At 41.7% G+C, this 18,973-nt stretch overlaps 1 protein-coding gene across 3 annotated transcripts in view; it reads left to right on the top strand.

Annotated features, from left to right (window-relative positions):
- Positions 1 to 18,973, top strand: part of INTS1 (integrator complex subunit 1) — a 2,399,836-nt gene that overhangs the window by 63,005 nt on the left and 2,317,858 nt on the right. For all 3 annotated transcript variants that reach the window (XM_044089756.1, XM_044089757.1, XM_044089758.1), the window contains exon 4: positions 8,860 to 9,056. In XM_044089756.1, coding sequence (XP_043945691.1) covers positions 8,860 to 9,056 — 197 coding nt within the window. The remainder of the gene's footprint in view (positions 1 to 8,859; positions 9,057 to 18,973) is intronic.

The raw sequence follows: 18,973 nt of genomic DNA on the forward strand, positions 1-18,973 counted from the left end.
ACAGAAAAGATATGTGGCCGAGCCAGGTATGGAAATAAGGTACATAAGGAAAGCTGGTGGTGGAATGCAGAAGTGCAGGAAGTAATCAAAAGAAAGAAGGAGTGCAGGAAGAAGTGGGAGATTGAAAAGACTGACCAAGCTAGGAAGGACTACTGGTTGGCTAACAAAGAAACTAAGAAAGAAGTTGCAATAGCAAAGAATAGGGCATCAGAGGCACTCTATCAGCTTCTGGAAAGTGACTCAGTAAGGGGCACAAAGAAACTATACCAGGTTGCAAAGCAAAGACAGAAAGATAAAGAAGATAGTCAGACACCCTTCATAAGGGATTCCAGCAACAACCTGCTTACCAGCCCACAGGACATCAAAGGCAGATGGAAGGAGTATTTCCAGCAGCTTCTGAATGAAGAAAACCCCACAGAAGCGGTACTGCCCCAGAAACAACCTACAATGAGAGTAGAAGACGAGCCCAGCTTAGAAGAAGTAAGAGCAGCACTAAGGAAAATGAAGTCAGGGAAAGCAGCAGGCTCAGATGAGGTCACAGCAGATATAATAAAGATGCTGGGTGAGCTAGGGGAGAAATTGCTCCTGAGGGTACTAATTGCAGTGTGTGGAGAGAAAGGCGTATCCCAGATGACTGGAGAATAAGCATAATCGTGCCATTGTACAAGAACAAAGGGGACATTCACAACTGTGGACAGTACAGAGGCATCAAACTCCTACCACATTGCATGAAAGTTCTGGAGAGGGTGATTGATAAACGGATACGCAGAATAGTATTTATTTATTTATTTTATTTTACATTTGTTAACCGGGGGTGTCTGACTGAGCCGAAAAGGCCCTTTTTCAGCAGAGGCCTGGGGAGAAAAGCTCCACAAAGAAAAATTACAGACACATTTAGTTATTTAGACATAATCAGTATACACACAAATTACAAGAGACATGTTTTTACAGTGGCATGCGGTACAAACAGTTACAGTGGAGAGAACAATCAAAAAAGATATTAATTTTAAAAATAAAGGTAAGTAATAGATTTGTGGTGTACAGCTGAACTTTGGAATGTAGGTAGAATACATACATAGTACACAGGTACAGTACATACATTGTAGATTAGCCAGTGTTTGTGAGTAAGATTGAAAAACTATTATAAATTGCTCTAGATTTAGTATGCATATGTTATCCGCTTTCACTAGCCTGGGGAGCAATCATGGCACTGCCAACTTTGCTTGAGATGTTGCCTGATGAGGTTTTTAAAGGAGGCTTTGGATGATGTGTTTTGAATGCTAGTAGGGTCAGAGTTCCATTTTTTAGCCACCGAACTACTATATAGTGCATCTCCAAAGCTATTGTAGCTGTTGGTGACTTCTAGTAGTAGTTTGCTTGATGATCTAAGAGGCCTTTTGGCTGAGTGATGTTGTACTAGGTTTTTGAGGGCAGGACACTTATTGGGGAGGTAATAGATAGAATGACAGAGGCAGAGCTGATTGTAGGTTAGGAGGTTGGGCAGTTCAAGCCAGTGGAGCTGTCTTAAAGTAGTACAATGATGAGTTCTATATGAGCAATTTGCAGCAAAACGGGCAATTCTGTTATAGCAAGCTTCCATTTTGCTTAGTTCAGTTTTGTTGAGATTAGTCAGAATGGGAGATGCATAGAGTAGGGTGGATAGAAGTTGGGAGCGAGCAATGGCTGATCTTGTGTTGTTGGTAAGAAATGGTTTGGTACGGTAGAGTGACCCCTGTTTGGCATGTACTTTTTTAATAGTTAAGTTCAGATGACTATCAAATTTTAGGTGGGAGTCTATGGTTATTCCCAATAGCTTAGCCTGTGGCACTGGAGCAATTGGAGTAGCATTTATGGAGTAGATAGTGAATTGACTGTTAGTGTTTTTGTTAGAACTGGTTATAATCATAAGCTGAGTTTTCTTTGGATTGAGGATAAGTTGGGCTTTGGTAAGGTAGTTTTCAACGTCAGAGAATGCTAGTTGAGTTGTTTGCAGGAGAGTGGGAATGTTTTGTGCTGCACAGATTAAGGTAGTGTCATCTGCTTACTGAATTATAGATGCATGCTGTGTGGAGGTGTGGAGGTCATTTGTGAAGACTGTGAATAGTAGTGGTCCTAAGATAGAACCCTGTGGGACTCCTATAGTTATGGGCAGCTGAGGAGAGAGAATTTTCCCATTTCACAGCTTGGTACCTGTCAGTTAAGTAGCTTTGGAACCAGGTAAGAGTGGAATTAGATAGATGATATTGGTTTAGTTTGTTTAGCAGGATTTGGTGTGAGACTGTGTCAAATGCTTTGGACATATCCAAAAAAAGAGTTGACACTTGCAGGCCTTCATTTTTGAGACGGTTTACTGTGTCTGTGAAGCAGAGGAGAGCTGTAGTGGTACTATGGGCAGGTCTGAAACCATGCTGAGTAGGTGACAGGATGTTGCAGTCAAGGAGATAGTTTAGCATCTGGGTATGGATGCATTTTTCTAGGATTTTGGCCAGTAGAATGTAAGATGGGAGATGAACAGTTCAGATTCAGATCAGGATGCAGCACAATTGATCCGAAGTTTGCATTGTGACAGATACTTGAGAAGAAACTAGAGAAGAGGAGAGAGTCAAACTGGGCTTTCCTAGACTTGGAGAAAGCATATGACAAGGTCCCAAGAAAGCTGATCTGGGCAGTACTGCGGTGGTTTGAATTCCCAGAAACATTGGTAGAATTAGTACAGGCTATGTACAAGGACCCAGTGACTTGAGTACGAACAGTGTTTGGCCTCACTGAGAGGTTCCCAGTGGGAGTGGGTGTACACCAGGGTTCAGCTCTGAGCCCACTGCTGTTCATACTGGTAATGGACTACATCAGCAAACAGGTTGAAGGGGACAGAGCAACAAAGCTGCTGTATGCAGATGATGTGGCAGTACAGGCAGACTCTGATCTAGAACTTCAGCAAAGGATAGGAGAATGGAATGCAAATCTGAAGGCACATGGGATGAAACTAAGCACAGATAAGACAGTGGTAATGGCAGCAGATTGGGGAAATCAGAAGAAGCTGAGAATAGAGATAGATGGGAAGATAGTGGAACAGGTAAATAGCTTCAAGTATCTGGGAGGGGTGGTTGAGGAGAAGGGTAGTCTGAATGAAGAGGTCAAAGCTAGAATCAGAGGGGCTGCAGCCAACTGGCATAGAGTATCAGGTGTAGTCTATGACAGAAGAATGCCAAAGAAGCTGAAAAGTAAGGTGTACAAGACAGTGGTGCGACCAGTACTACTGTATGGTACAGAAACCTGGGCAGTAAAGGCAGAACAGCTGAAGAAGCTAGAGGTGATGGAAATGAAGTGCCTGAGAAAGGTGGTAGGATGCACACTGCGGGACAGGTGAAGAAATGAGGACATAAGAGCAGAAGCCGAAGTAGCTCCAATTGTAGAAAAGATCAAAGAGAACAGATTACGATGGTATGGGCACATGTGTAGAAAAGCAGAAGACAATCTGGTGAGGGAGATTTGGGACAGACAGGAAGAAGGTAAGAGGAAGCAAGGGCGTCCAGCAAAGAGGTGGATGGATTGTGTGAAAGAAGATCTGTGACGGTCAGGCATGAGTGTTGAAGAAGGCAGGAGAGTGGCACTGAATCGAGAGAGTTGGCGACAGTTAATACGATACCCCGACCCCATGTAAATGGGAAAAAGGGGGATGATGATGATGATGATGATATCAACTGGTTGCCCCTTTGGGGGGAAAGAGTGCTCTTCATGCAAAGAATTGGGAACTCATTACCCAGGACAAATGGGTTTTAAATATAGCATCCCAGGGATACATATTTCACTTCCATATGTTGCCAACACCAAGCGGGTAGCTGGACCTACCCTGAGATCAGTGGACAGAGGCCCAAAAACAAGTACTTTCTCTTTTAAGCATGGGGGCTATTCAACTGGTACCAGAAGAGGAAAAGGGACAAGGATTCTACTCAAGACTTTTCCTGGTACCCAGAAAAGACAATTCATGGTGTTCTATTCTAGACCTATCTACTCTAAACACCTTTCTGGAGATTCCAAAATTCAAGATGCTGACTCTTATACAATTGCTTCCTATGCTAGGCAAAGATGCTTGGTTGGCAACACTAGATTTAAAAGAAGCATACCTGCACATCCCAATCAGGGAATCTTGCAGAAGATACCCATGCTTCAAAGCAGGCTACGTGCACTATCAGTTCTCTGCACTGCCCTTTGACTTATCTACTGTGCCCAGGGTATTCACAAAGTGCCTAACTCCAGTTATTGCATTTTGCAGGCAAAGAAATATTCAAATATACCCATACCTGGACGATTGTCTAATTCAGGCAGAAAGCCAGGACATACTTTTGAGTCATCTGACCTTTGTATAAAAGGTTCTAACTTGTTTGGGGTACACCATAAACGAAAAGAAATCGCAACTTGGTACCCTGCCAACAAATTAGATTCCTGGGAGCAAGCTTGAGTACAACTTCCCAGATGGCCTACCTCACACCAGAGAAACAAATTCATTTGACAACCTACTTCAAACATGTGGCCACAAAGACCCTGCTATCTGCAAGACAAATACTGCAAGCCTTGGGGTTCATGGCCTCCTGCGTTCTTCTAATTCCATATGCAAGACTGCATATTAGGAAACTGCAGTGGTATCTAAAAAGCCTATGGTATCAACATTCTCAGGATCTAGAAGCAATTATTCCTATCATACCTTGCCTATGCCTACAGTTCCTTTGGTGGGCAGAGGCCTGCCACCAAAACAAGGGACTACTTTCACACCACCCCCAGCCACCCAAACCCTAACAACAGATGCATCAGAATATGCATGGGGGGGCTTACCTGGCAGGGAAGTGCATTCAGGGCAAATGGAACCCAAGTCAAATGTACCTGCATATCAATCAGAAAGAAATGTTAGCTGTACAGAATGCTCTGACAGCCTTCAAGGACCACATTCTTCCAGGACAATTAATGGTAAAGACGGACAACACCACTGTTAAGTGGTATATAATCAAGCAGGGGGGCACACATTCTTACCTCCTCTGCAGACTAATCATGGTATTATGGAACACAGCCTTGAGCTACCAAGTGCACTTACAAGCTCACTTCCTGTCAGGAAAGTTAAATACACTGGCAGACGGACTAAGCAGAAACCTTATGGACCCACACGAGTGGAAACTGGAACCAAGGATTTTCAACATGTCGACAAGCAAATGGAGCCCAGATATAGACCTGTTTGCCCCTCCCCAGAACTACCAATTGGACAAAATTTGCACAAGGACTCCCCACAAACAAGCCTGGAAAGTGGATGCTCTGTCCTTCAGCTGGAAAAACCTATCAGTCTATGCCTTCCCCCCCTCTGCCTCTGCTCTCCAAAGTACTACTAAAAATCAAACTGGACAAACCAAGGATGATTTTGATTGCTCCAGACTGGCTGCGCCAACACTGGTAGCCCCTCCTGCGCAGTGTGTCACGGTTATCCCCATGGCACCTGCCTCAGATTCCTTCCCTGTTTTCTCAACAAGAGAACCAGATTCTGCACCCTCAGCTTCTAACACTGAACCTTGCAGCCTGCCTAATTACATAATCTCTCCTTTACCACCCATCAGTAAACCTGTGATGGGTATCACTTTAGAGGCAAGGAGGCCTAGCACTAGAAAATCCTATGCTGAAAAATGGAAAAGATTCTGTGCCTGGAACCAAGCTCAAGGGATGAGCACAGCAGAGCCCAATTTACCTCAGATTTTACAATACTTAACTGAGATGCTTCACAATGGCTTGTCTTTCTCCTCCATTAAAATCCACTCCTCAGCCATTTCAGCTCATTATAACACAGAACCCTCCCTCTTCTCTCATCCACTGCTCAAGCAGTTCCTCAGAGGGGCCAAAAATTTAAGACCACCCAGGAGAGCTCCAAACCCCACCCTGGGATCTTAACTTTGTTTTGGAGAAACTCACTCTACCTCATTTCGAACCAGCTGCTACTGCAGACCTAAAATTACTTTCTTGGAAAACAGCTTTCCTTTTAGCAATCACTTCAGCTAGAAGGGTATCTGAATTACAGGCCCTTATGGCAGTGGAGTCTTTCATGCGGACAGGGTGTCCCTCAGAACCAATCCATCCTTCATGCCCAAGATGGTGTCCAGTGATCAGTCCATTCATTTGCCAACCTTCTTTCCCAGTCCACAGAATAAATGAGAATGGATATTGCATTCCTTAGATGTGCACAGACAACTCGGATCCTACTTGGACAGGACTAAACCTCAAACGAAATCTGAACAACTGCTGGTAGCATTTGCTGCAGGGGCAGAGGGGAAACAAACTATTTCTAAATGGATAGGCCATTGCATTAATTTCTGCTATAAGCACCATGGAAAACCCATCCCCCAGGGGATCAGACCTCACTCCACCAGGGCTGCATCTTACCTCTGCAGCCTTTCTCAGAGGCTGCCCTACCAGGGACATCCTAGAAGCTGCTACCCAGATTTCTGTACATACTTTCACCAAGCATTATCATCATTTGCCAATTTTTTTCTAAATCCAGAGCTGGCTTTGCCACTGCAGTCTTGCAGGGCCTTATTGCTGGTCCTAATGCTATCTAAATTCCTCCTCCCCAAGCACAGCTTTGGGAATCTACCCAAATGTAATGACTGCAACAGTGAAACACGAAGAACATAGTACAGTTGTGTACACTTACCATAAATGTAGATGTTCGAGTGTATTCACTGTTGCAGTCCTGGTTACCCTCCCTCTAGCCCCCTAACTTCTTTTGGCTATACCTCTACTTTCCTTTTCTATGCTTAAGTCTTTTTGGTTTATTTGCTTTTTTGTTGGAGGTATTTCATTGTACTTTTATATTTAATTGCTCCCCATTAGGGGGGCACCCATCTGGGGCAAGAAAAAATGATGTAATGGCATTGGCTGCATGTTTTATACCCCAGACGACCTGACATCATGGAAGAAGGGACATCAACTGACGCAGGACCCAAGACTTCGTTAATCAGGCCGACTGAGGGCTACCTGCAAGCAGATAACCCAAATGTAATGACTGCAACAGTGAATACACTCGAACATCTACATTTATGGTTAAGTGTACACAACTGTACTTTCCTTGTATGCCAGACACAGGTCACCTCTTGGCAGTCTGTAGGATACAGAGTATAGTGATCAGGCCTTGAGTTGGTCCATGTAGGACATATTTGTTGAGGCCTTTTATCCTTTTATTAAGATATCTTTTGTGGACATTCCGATTGTTCATGTACCTGGACAGATACTTGCCAAAGGGGGCATTATACTAAGTGATTGGCCTAATTAGGGCTGAGGAAAGGCAGACAATGACATCCCTAGATCTAGACACAATCCCTCTGTGTGTAAGCTGTGCAATATAGAAGGACTTTTTTACAACAGTGGACGCATGCAGATCAAAACTTGAGTCACTGTCCACATAAGTTCCCAAATCATAAACAATTCTATCAACTCTTAGGGGAGTATTGTTAAAGTATTAGTTCCCTAGGGTAGATGGCTTCCTGAAGGATTTGATAGTGTATTTTTGTGACATTTAGTTCAAGTACATGATTTTGGCACCATTTATTTGTTGGGGACAAACCAACCTGTCGGATGGCTAAGTCATTTGATGATTCATTGACTGCTCCTAACTTGCAGTCATTTGCAGACTTAGTTGGCCAGAACCCTTTAATAATGGCTTTTACTGTAGAAGAGTAGGTGCCAAACAGGAGAGGTCCCATCACTGAACCATGGTGACTGCACTGGTGACTGGTCTCTCTGTGGAGGTAGCGTCCCCTATTTTGATCTCCTTCCTGTCTGTGAGCCAGTTGGCAGTCTGTTGGGTGATATAAGGGGATTATTCCCAGTTTATTTAGCTTTTCTACTATGCCTGATTGCTGGATTGTGTCAAAAGCTTTGCCCAGGTTAAGGTATGTGGTGTGTACCATTTTACCTTTGTCCATTGCTTTGGCTTTCAAAAAAGTGAACCAGGGTGAGTAAGCATGGCCCACCATTTATTCATATAGGTCCAGTGTTTGGAGGCTTCCTTTGTCCTTATTGAGTTCCATGATAATTTTTTTCCATGGTTTTACATATGAGGCTGTCCAGACATGGGTATGAAATTACCTAGGTCTGTTGAAATTACCTAGGTCTGTGGACGGTCCACGTTTGTGGAGGGGGAATGACTGTAGCTGTTCTCCATTCCCTTGGTATAAAACTTGTAAGTTTGATTAAAAAGAGGCTGAGGTTGAATAGTGTTGTTAGAGGGATAGCTATGTTGTACTTCACGCTATTTAAGATGCATCCAGGGATATTTTCAAGACCCATCAATACAGTATTTTTAGTTTTTGATAGTTCTTTTAGGACTTGGTCTTGTGTGATAGCTGGAGGTGAACTGGTTTCAGATATATCTTGTGGGTTAGACTCTGGAGAAAGGGAGTTAGAGCTGAATTTGTCTGACAGTAGATTCACTATCTTCAGTCTCAAAGCAGGTAACTTCTGTTATTAGTAGATTGCTTTGACTCTATATGAGAGCTCTTCAGTTAATTCACTGTCTGGGATGGTTTCATTAATGTGTGTTCTATATATGTGATCTTGTATGTTGCACATTTTCATATGCTTTTTGTTTTTTACTTGATTCATTAGTGGTGGTGGTTTTGTCATGGATTTTTTCCACTGGTATTCACTCAAAATGGGATGTCTCATTTGGACATTATCTGTCACGAAGAGTGATTCAAGTAATTAATAATTAATGTTTCCTTAGATGTGAAATTCAGAAGAGAAGTGTAATACTGAGCTTTTATTTGTATGAATTCTTAAATGCATATATGTATGTTTACATTTATATTCTTATCTTTTTCTCCCCAGTGCCTACTGCTTCCCTACTGGATGAAATAGAAGCAGCTGAAGCTGAAGGCAATGATGACCGAGTTGAAGGTGTACTGTGTGGGGCAGTAAAGCAACTCAAATTAAACCGTGCAAAACCAGAGACTACATTGTACCTGACTCTGATGTACTTGGCTAAAATCAAACCCAACATCTTTGCAACAGAGGGTGTCATTGAGGTAGTACTGCTCTTGTTTCTTCTCGTTATTCCCTCCAAGCTGAGTGGGTACATAGGACTGCACAATGCTCAAGAGTTGATAAGTTCAAATGTATTATAGGTGGAGGCAATCAAGACAGGAGTTAATTCTTCTTTATCCATTAACAGATTTCTTACAAAATAAACATTTTCTTATGTAGGGTATATGTTGGAACTTGTCATGTATTTTCAAATGCAAGTTAGAGTTTCAGTATTTTAGTTGAATGTTTATAAAGAAACATTGAAAGGAGTGAGAATAGAGTACACAGTCTGTGTTCATACTAAAAAAGTGAAGGTAAAAAGAATGAAGTATATAATCATGGGTTAAAACTTCAATGTAAACCACCAACGACCAGCAAAAAACGATAGTGAACACGCAGTAATGAAGAAATAATGATTATTTATTTATAATTCCTTCAAATCCAGACCGGTTTCAGCTATTCAACCTTTATCAATGAATACAATATAAAGTTTATTGTATTCATTGATAAAGGCTGAATAGCCGAAACAGGTCTGGATTTGAAGGAATTATAAATAAATCATCATTATTTCTTCATTACTGCGTGTTCACTATAGTTTTTTGCTGGTCGTTGGTGGTTTACATTGTTGGCTTGACCCTGCATGCCATCCTTGCGGAGCATATGGTTGTTTGTTAAAACTTCAAACCAAAAGTAAGCCAACTTCTTGGCATAGAAAGACTACCCTAACTACTGCTGGATGACTCAAGTTTGATTAGTTGCCACAGTACTGGATGGTCAGGGAGAAGTGGGAGAGAGCAGTTAGCCAGAACCTTTCAATTCCCAGGATGTTGGGAGGGGTTGGTCTGGGTTTCAATGTAGAATTGATATCTGTGGGTCTCACTACAGGCATACACTCCTTATCTGAGGGTGGAATGGTAAAAGTGTCTGCCTTGGAGACGGTCACTGTCTAGCTAGGTGTGGAGAGTTTATAAACATGCTTGCCTGCGTAGGTGTACCAGCTGAGAGGTTAAGCCCGCCCCAGACATCCCATGCTTACTAAGCTTCAGAGGTATTGCAGGTTGTAGAACGTATTTTCCTCCTTGAGATGAAGTCTCAATGATCTTTCAGCAGCTTTTGTTTAACTTCATTTTGATTGAGTACTCATTACAGCCGAGTGACGTCTCCAGGCATTTCTGCAGTTACACCCTACTGCTCCTGTAGGCGTCAAATATTGCCTGTTCATATTTGCATTAATAATATCAAAACCATGTTACATAAAAGGTATTGGAAAATTTTATCTTGAAGCATACATGATAGCAAACACAATTGTATTGATATATGACCTCTGTCAATGGGTATTTGTTAAAAATGTAAGGTGATAACTTCAATTTTTAAATGTTGAAGCCATGCCCACTAGGAGTTAAAGGTACACACTCAAAAGAGCTCTACTGGAGGGATGAGTTAAGAGTTACTAATGACCATTTTACTTGCTTACTTAGGTGATCACATCGAGTTCAGTAGGAATTTTGTTTTTTGATGACACCAGGAATACAGCTGTAGAACAGTGAATAGTACAGTGCAGCACAGGAAGCATGAAGTACAGCATAGGGTGGAGGATGGTAATGAGAGCAAACCTTGTGTGTGTGGGGGGGTTGTATTTGTGCTGTTACATTTTGTTGGTGTCCGGCTTTAAAAATATATTCTTTGTTTCCGAAAAGCAAGAACAGCAAAGCAGGAGCTATACCACAGACATAGGTTAAGCACTTTTTTCATCTGAAAGTATTTTAGTCAATATTCAGTTGCTGAAAGGAAGAAAGACATGCTTTGCAAAGATGAAATTCTTTAAAGGTGACGCTTGAAGGCTACTTGGCAGAAAAAAAAGATTGTGGGCAGCTGTTGCCATGAGAAGCGGGCCTGGTAACTGACGACTGTTGTTACTGCATTCAAGTAAGATATTTTGTATGTCAAGGAGAGTGGTTTTCAAGAACCTTAGACTCCTGCTTGATTAACTTAACTGCAGTGAAGACTCAGGAATTGGATCCATGCCCCCATATGCATCCTTGAGTAATACAAAGTTGACTGCCTTGGAGTTTCTGTGAGCATGTAGGACAGGAGCATTTTAACAATTATGATGTTCTGAGTGAGGCATGTACCAAAGAGTGCTGACAGTGGTATTTTTGCTGGGGTGCCAGTGACAGATATGATTATCTTGTATCCCATTTCCATTGTACTGTGATTTTATTATGGATGTTTAGCAAGCAGCTTTGCATTGTGTGTGTGTGTATATATATATATATATATATATATATATATATATATATATAATAGAAGGCAAAGAGTTTTTTTTTTTTTTTTTCAAAAAAAAAAAAAAAAAGTTTAGTTGAAATAGAGCGAAACTTTTATTTGGGGAACCAGCCAAGCTAAAGTTTGATTCTGGACACAGACGTTTCCTTTTGCTTTTTACAGCTTCAGCTTCTGCCCCAGTAACATGCTTAAGTATTGGATCTTTTGGACATCTTTTATAATTGCAGGAGGAGAAGGGATTTTTTCAAGTGGATGTGATTGTCTAAATCTATGGCATAGTGAGAGCATGGTCATTGTTGTACAGCTGAGGAAGAGGAGGAGGTGGCAACACTTGTGACTTATTTTTAGTTTCTAGGATGGCATACTGCAGACTTCTACCATGATTTTGTAAATTACCATAAATATGACACAGTACTTCACATGATAATATTAGTACTTCACACAATGTTGACGTATGTTTTTACACAAGTTATTTACAAATATATTAAAAAGTGGTTGTAAGAATGAAGTGCTGGACACTTCAGTGAAGGGTGTGGCAGAAGGATTGCCACCACAACTGTTCAGCATTCACTTTTTTATATTAAAGATAATAGAGCTTCCGCAAATTTTCTTTCTCAGTCTTGACCAGTTACTTTAAATGAAGTGAACACTTCAGGTACAATAATAACATAGTATGTATCAGCCATCTTGAAGCAGGAATGCACAGGTTACTTAAACGGTAGCAGTAGAGATCATTCTAAAGAAAGTAGCAAAATTAAGTAATGGACACTTTGCTCTATGATTTAGTGGGATGGAGCAATGAGGACGACTCATATGACTGCAGTTTGATTATTAGTCATTCTATGGGGATCCAGTATGTGTCAGCCTGGGATGACCTGATCCACAGACCTCGATGCCTTGCCAGATATGGTCTTAATGTGTCACCCATGGGATTTCAGCTACTGGCTAAGGCTCTTGCCACCCCCATAGTGCTTTTTTTAGGCAGTGCCCCAAGGACAAAATTCCTGACATGAAAACTCCATCTAAAAACAATCTGAAGGTTATGCAGCTAAATGCTAGGAGTCTTAACATGAAACTGCACTTACTGGAAACCATCTTCACCTTGGAAGACGCAGAGATTTGTGCAGTCACAGAGACCTTGTTTAAATATCGGGTTACACCTCTTTCCACACGTTCATACCACAAATTGAAGACATGAAAGCTAAAGGAGACAGTGTATCAATATTCATTAAAGATAAATACACCTCCAGATTCATTAAACAGTATCTTTTCCTGGAAATACTTGATGTGCAATTATCTGTTGGTAGGACACCAATTCAAGTCATTGCCAGCTATAAGACCCCCTCCATGAATCAGGACATCCACTCTGCCTGTTTGGATCTACTTGAGTCTATCAAGATACTTCTGAACACCATGTTTTTCGGTGACTTTAACTACCCATCCATTGACTGGCTAAATTACTCGTGCTCAAACTCCCTTGCCCAAAGGTTCGTTGACCTTGTTAATTCCAGTGCCCTGGACCAACTGGTTGACACCCAGACAAGGGGTGCCAACATCCTGGATCTGGTGCTTAGCAGTATGGGGGACCACTGTAGCACCCCACTGTGAGGTCTTCCCTGGTGAAATCTGACCACAAATCAGTCTCATTTGAAGTAACTATCACACCTGACCCCCCCCCCCCCCCAGCAGCATCTAAACTAAAAAAACTTCTCCAAAGCAGATTATAATCTCTTACAGGGTGATATAAGTAGCTTCACTGCACCTCCCCCCTGATGGAATTGGTAACTATGCTGAGTTCTACACCAATGCTTTATACAAACATTTGTATAACTGCATTGACTCAGCAGTACCTAATAGGACCAAAACAAGTTCCTCAAAGAAAAGAAAACCTGCCTGGTGGATAACTGCCATTAACAGCCTTTGCAATAAGAGGAAGAAATTGCTTTCTAAGAGTAAGAGGGAGCAAACCATAAACTGGAAACACTCCATACTCATCTTAAGCATGCAAGTAAGACTTCTTGTGAAGTCCCCTGAAGCAAACTATCAATCCAGATTAGTTTCCTCAACTAAGGACAACCATAAGGTGTTCTTTAGTTACATCCATAACCTAAAAGGAAAGACCCAGATTTGTGCCTAACTGGTAGTTAATGATGTATATACTGAGCCTGTGGACCTAGAGAACCTGTTGGCCAACAAGTTCTCTGAAAACTTCACTCCCCTGTCCCCACCACATGTACCTCATGACATCTCTACCACCTGTCCTGTACCTTTTATACCTAAAGAGCAGGTTGTAAACGCCCTCTTTAAGGCCAAAAACATAATATCTGTGGGACCTGATGACATCCCTGGCTGCATCCTACATGTGCTCCAACAACAATTAACAACACCATTGGGTACTCTTTTCAATCATAGTGTAAGCATTGTCCTTATCCCAGCTGAATTGAAAATGGCCACCTTTTATTCTCTTGCACAAAGGTGGTGCTTCCACTGACCCTGGGAACTATAGCCCTATTAGCCTGACTAGCCTTATTTGCAAGCCCATGGAGCGAATCAACAAAGATATAGGCAATCTCCAGACACTTGATCCCACTCAGTTTAGATTTGTCAAAGGGAGATCATGCCTGTTAAACCTGGTAGACTTCTTTGAGACAGTCACCAAGGCCCTGGACAAGGGGAAATCTGTGCATACAGCCTACCTAGACATAGCCAAGGCTTTTGACACTATTCCCCACTCAGGCATCATCGACAAACTCACCCAGCTTGGTATCAACCCTTGTATCATTAGACGGGTCACTAGTTGGCTCACTAATAGAACACATATAGTCAAAATAGGGGAATCCACCTCCAGCAGCAGACCTGTAACCATAACCAGTGATGTACCACAGTGATCAGTCCTGGGACCTCTGCTGTTTGGAATCTATTTTTCTGAAGTTCAAGCAAAAATTAAAGGTCTGTGGCTGACAAAGTTTGCCCATATCTGCAAAATAGGAGCTGTCATAGAATCTCCAAATGATGTCATCATCGTGCAGGAGGGTCTTACACAAACAAATGATTGGTGCCAATGTCATGGCCTTAAACTCAATGGAAAAAAATGTATTATCATCCCTTTCGGTAAGAGTGATGTTCCTGCTAACTACCACTTCAGCAGTGACACGCTAAGTACGCACTCAGTGGTGAGAGACCTGGGCACACAGGTTGGCAGCAATCTTACCTTTGATCACCATGTCTCCACAGTAGTAATAAAGGCATTCTATATTGCTTATCTCATAAGTAATGGCATTGCTTCCAGAAAAAAAGAAGTTATAACCGTCCTGTACTCTTCTTCATCAGGCCAATAATTGAGCGCAACGCCCATTTTGGTATGTACCTTTCCAAGCACCTGCAGCAATTAGAGAAACCACATAGGTTCCTCACAAGGAAAATTCAAGGTAGTCAGCATCTGTCCAATGTGGATCGTCTGAAATCACTGTCATTTTTTTCTGTTTCATACAGACTGCTCAGAGGTGATCTCTGCCTTGCGTATAAGGCAATCTGTATCCCTGCTTTATTGAAAATGCTTCATATCCGCAACTCAAATGGTACACGGGTTACTCAACCTTAACCTGGTATGTGACATTAATAAAACCTGCTGGAGGACAGATTTGTCACCCAGAGGTTGCCACACCTTTGGAACAGACTCCCACTTCTTGTCAAACAGAACACCTCATTGGCCTCTTAAAATGCAATCTAGACGTTTGGTTGGATAACTATAAATTCACCCCAGGAGGTTCCACCTGTGTCTCTCTTGGACACTGGCATTAGATGCTGATCATGGAAATACGGGTAGAACTTGGCTAGGCTTGTAAGGACCCTAGGGCCATTAGCCTAGTAGCTTCCTGTGATCCTATGATTAGTATCCCTGTATCCCTGCTTTATTGAAAATGCTTCATATCCGCAACTCAAATGGTACACGGGTTACTCAACCTTAACCTGGTATGTGACATTAATAAAACCTGCTGGAGGACAGATTTGTCACCCAGAGGTTGCCACACCTTTGGAACAGACTCCCACTTCTTGTCAAACAGAACACCTCATTGGCCTCTTAAAATGCAATCTAGACGTTTGGTTGGATAACTATAAATTCACCCCAGGAGGTTCCACCTGTGTCTCTCTTGGACACTGGCATTAGATGCTGATCATGGAAATACGGGTAGAACTTGGCTAGGCTTGTAAGGACCCTAGGGCCATTAGCCTAGTAGCTTCCTGTGATCCTATGATTAGTTGCCCTGGCACTAGAAGAGTTGGTTAGAGTGTAAAAAAGGAATTTCGGGGGTAGCACCTATTTGTCCATCTGGAGGAGGGAGTGGTGGAGACTGAGGAGGACAATATGTGATGCTTTATGGTAGAGGCAAGGCTGCTTACTGGAATAGTTTCGTAGAAGTTGGGGTGGGGGTTGCCCAGGACTATTAGAAAAAAGTAAGTGCCAAGTCTTCCTATCAGTGAAAGTCAAATAAAATAAAGGACATTTGCCAAATTAAGAAGGCAGTCACCACTTATGTGGAGAGGAATATTATTCTAGACCCTGGAAGAGAGTGAGAAAAACAAATCAGTTATGCAAGCAAATAATTAAGAAGGGTATAGAGTTATAAAGGGTCTATGTTAAATGTCAAACATCCAAAATGTCGAACGTTACATGGTCGAGACCAAATGTTCGACATTTGGATATTCGAACATCAAATAAAAAAAAAATTAAAAAAAAAACAAAAAAACACTTTAACAGCGTAGGCAGGGGGCAAGCCCCCCTGCACCCCCCACACCCTCCTACTTAAATATACCAACTCAGAGACCGCACTTTAGTGCAGAAAAGGGAAAGTCTCCCTATCTGCACATTATGGCGCCATTGAAAGTCTGTCTTCGAACACTCAAAATTTCGAACGTTTGACTCTACCATGTAGCATTGAAATTTTGAGCGTTTGAAGATTTGTCAGGTACCCGTTATAAAGGTTGCAGTAAAGGATGAAAGAATAGCCTTTCTGTTGTGCCAGAGATAGTAGCATGGATTTGGTGCAGAAAGATGGCTGCTCTAGATAGCTCCCCTTCCTTGGCTATACTACATTATTAGAAGACTTGAGTGCAGCAGAATTGAGCCCAAAGCCTGTCAGATGGCCTTTATTATTTGATATGTCATCATATCCTTCCAGATGAACGGACATTTGGTTATGCATTAGTTTTGTAAGTCCTTTGGTCAGAGGTCTCTACAGGGATGTGGGCTTGCAGTTGTTCTTGCTTGCTTTTTTTTTGATTGCTTTCTTCCTGAAAAATATTTTTATTTGCACATGGATGAAACTGCCGTCTGCTGCCAGCAGGAGAAATCTGAGAGGGAGAACTACCACGGGCTAATTGCTTGCAGGACTTTCCATCTGCTGTCAGAAAGGAGGCTTCTCTGTGGTTGTTTTATTTGCTTCGTAGAAGGGTGCCTGCTGGAATGAAGTAGACAGAAGCAACACTGTAAAAGTGTTATCAAGGCATTCTGCCTGACTTCATAGAATCATAGGAAGTTACTAGGCTATTGGCTGTGAGGCCTTTACAAGCCTAACCAAGAATTTAGCCCATGTTCCGACAAGTCAGTACCCGATGCCCCTGAAATAAGCGGGTACTTCTAGATTAAAACCATGAATACCATCACACAAGCTAATTGCCCTACTCCTTTGAACCACACTTCAAGGCAGTTCATTCACACTACTGAATGGGGGAGTAGGGGACTGTCTTACCTTTAAAAATGAGACTTTATAGATCAGTAGCTTGCCCTGGTAGAGTGAGAAAAACGCTTCATGTCATTGCAGTGACTCCTTGTTTAGTTATGTAATATTTTTAAAACTTTATATTGGCTTGTCTGTTGATGCCTGACTTGGGCCCCTTTACCTGAAGGAGTTCATTGACCTTCTCTGCCAATAATTGGTGTTGAAATGTCTCTTCCCTGGGACTGCTGGTACTTCTTAAGATATGGCTAGAAATGTCTGCATTTGTTAATTTAGCAATCAAGCTGTGTGCCTTTGGAATGTGCATCCTCTGTGATCCATTTCAAAAGTGCATTTAAGTTGCATTCATTTGAACTTGCTCTTGATGAATTATTTTACTACTTTTAGGATCACTCGGATCACTCGCATTATTTTATCTCAGAATTGTTTTGTTTCATTGTTTGTATACATTATTATTCTGCTGTTTTGAGTACTTGTTATGCATTCTAGTTTTTTTTATCTGTGCTGTTTTTATTCAAATTCTTTGATCAAAAGAACCTTAATAAAGTTGAAGATGTACAGCCTGGGATTGCACAGTTTTGACCTGCAAATGTCTATTATTGTACTCTTTGTAGAGTTCACCCTGAATTTGAATGTTTCCCATTTCCCTTAAATTGTTCTCATCAATAAGCAATTGGAAGGAAATGTGTGTTTATGCCAGACTTTGGACTTACAGTTCATATCTAATGTTTGTCTTTTGTAGTGAGGTTCATATACATTGGGAGTTCCTCAGTATGGTATGTTACTGTATAGCCTCTTATGAATGCAACCGTAGTAATATGTAGTAGATTAGCCCATAGTAGGCAGTTTATCAAGCAAGTCAGGGAGACATGTTTCCTTGTAGATGTGGCTGTATCTTTAGGTGGAAATTTATCCTCTCTCACTGCAAACTGCTGGGAATTATACACTGATACTGGTATTGTAGCATTCAAAGTGTTTATCAGAGCTTACAGTGGATATAAAAAGTGTACACACCCCTGTTAAAATGCCAGGTATTTGTGATATAAAAAATGAGACAACAATAAATCATTTCAAAACTTTTCCAACCTTTAATCTGACTTATAACCTGTACATTTAAATTGATAAACAAATCTGTTAAGGGAAAAAATATAAAAAATAAAAAATGTACAGTAAGCTGGTTGCATAAGTGTGCACACCCTTAAACTAATACTTTGTTAAAGCAACTTTTGATTTAATTACAGCATTCAGTCTTCTTGGGTAGGAGTCTGTCAGCATGGCACATCTTGACTTGGCAATATTTGCCCACTGTTCCTTGCAAAAGCACTCCAAATCTGTCAGATTGCGAGGGCATTTCTTGTGCACTGCCCTCTTCAGGTCACCTCACAGATTTTCTGTTGTATTTAGGTCTGGGCTCTGACTGGGCCATTCCAAAACTTTAATTTCCTTCTGGTGAAGCCATTCTTTTGTTGATTTGGATGTATGCATGCTTGGGGTCATTGTCGTGTTGAAAGGCTAAATTCATCTTCATCTTTCTAGCAGATGCTTGAAGGTTTTTGGTCCAAAAGTGACTGGTATTTGGAACTGTTTATAATTCCCTCTTCCTTGACTAAAGCTCCAGTTCCAGCTGAAGCTGGTGAAGCATGATACTGCCACCACCATGCTTCACCGTGGGGATGTTGTTCTTTTGGTGATGTGAAATGTTGATGTTCATCGTGTTTCACTGCTGCAGTCATTACACTTGGGTTATCTTGCCATCAGGCGGTCCCGCAGTCGGCCAGAGTTCCAAAGTCTTGCTCCGGCGTCGGTTGCTGTCGCTTCTTCCCTGACGTCAGTGCGCCAGGGCTATATAAGATGCATCCAATGCCATTTTCTTCAGTCTTTCTTGCTGTGCGGTGCCC

The sequence above is a fragment of the Protopterus annectens genome, chromosome 12.part0, assembly GCF_019279795.1.
Source record: "Protopterus annectens isolate FY-2018-M chromosome 12.part0, PAN1.0, whole genome shotgun sequence".
Classification (NCBI taxonomy): domain Eukaryota; kingdom Metazoa; phylum Chordata; order Ceratodontiformes; family Protopteridae; genus Protopterus; species Protopterus annectens.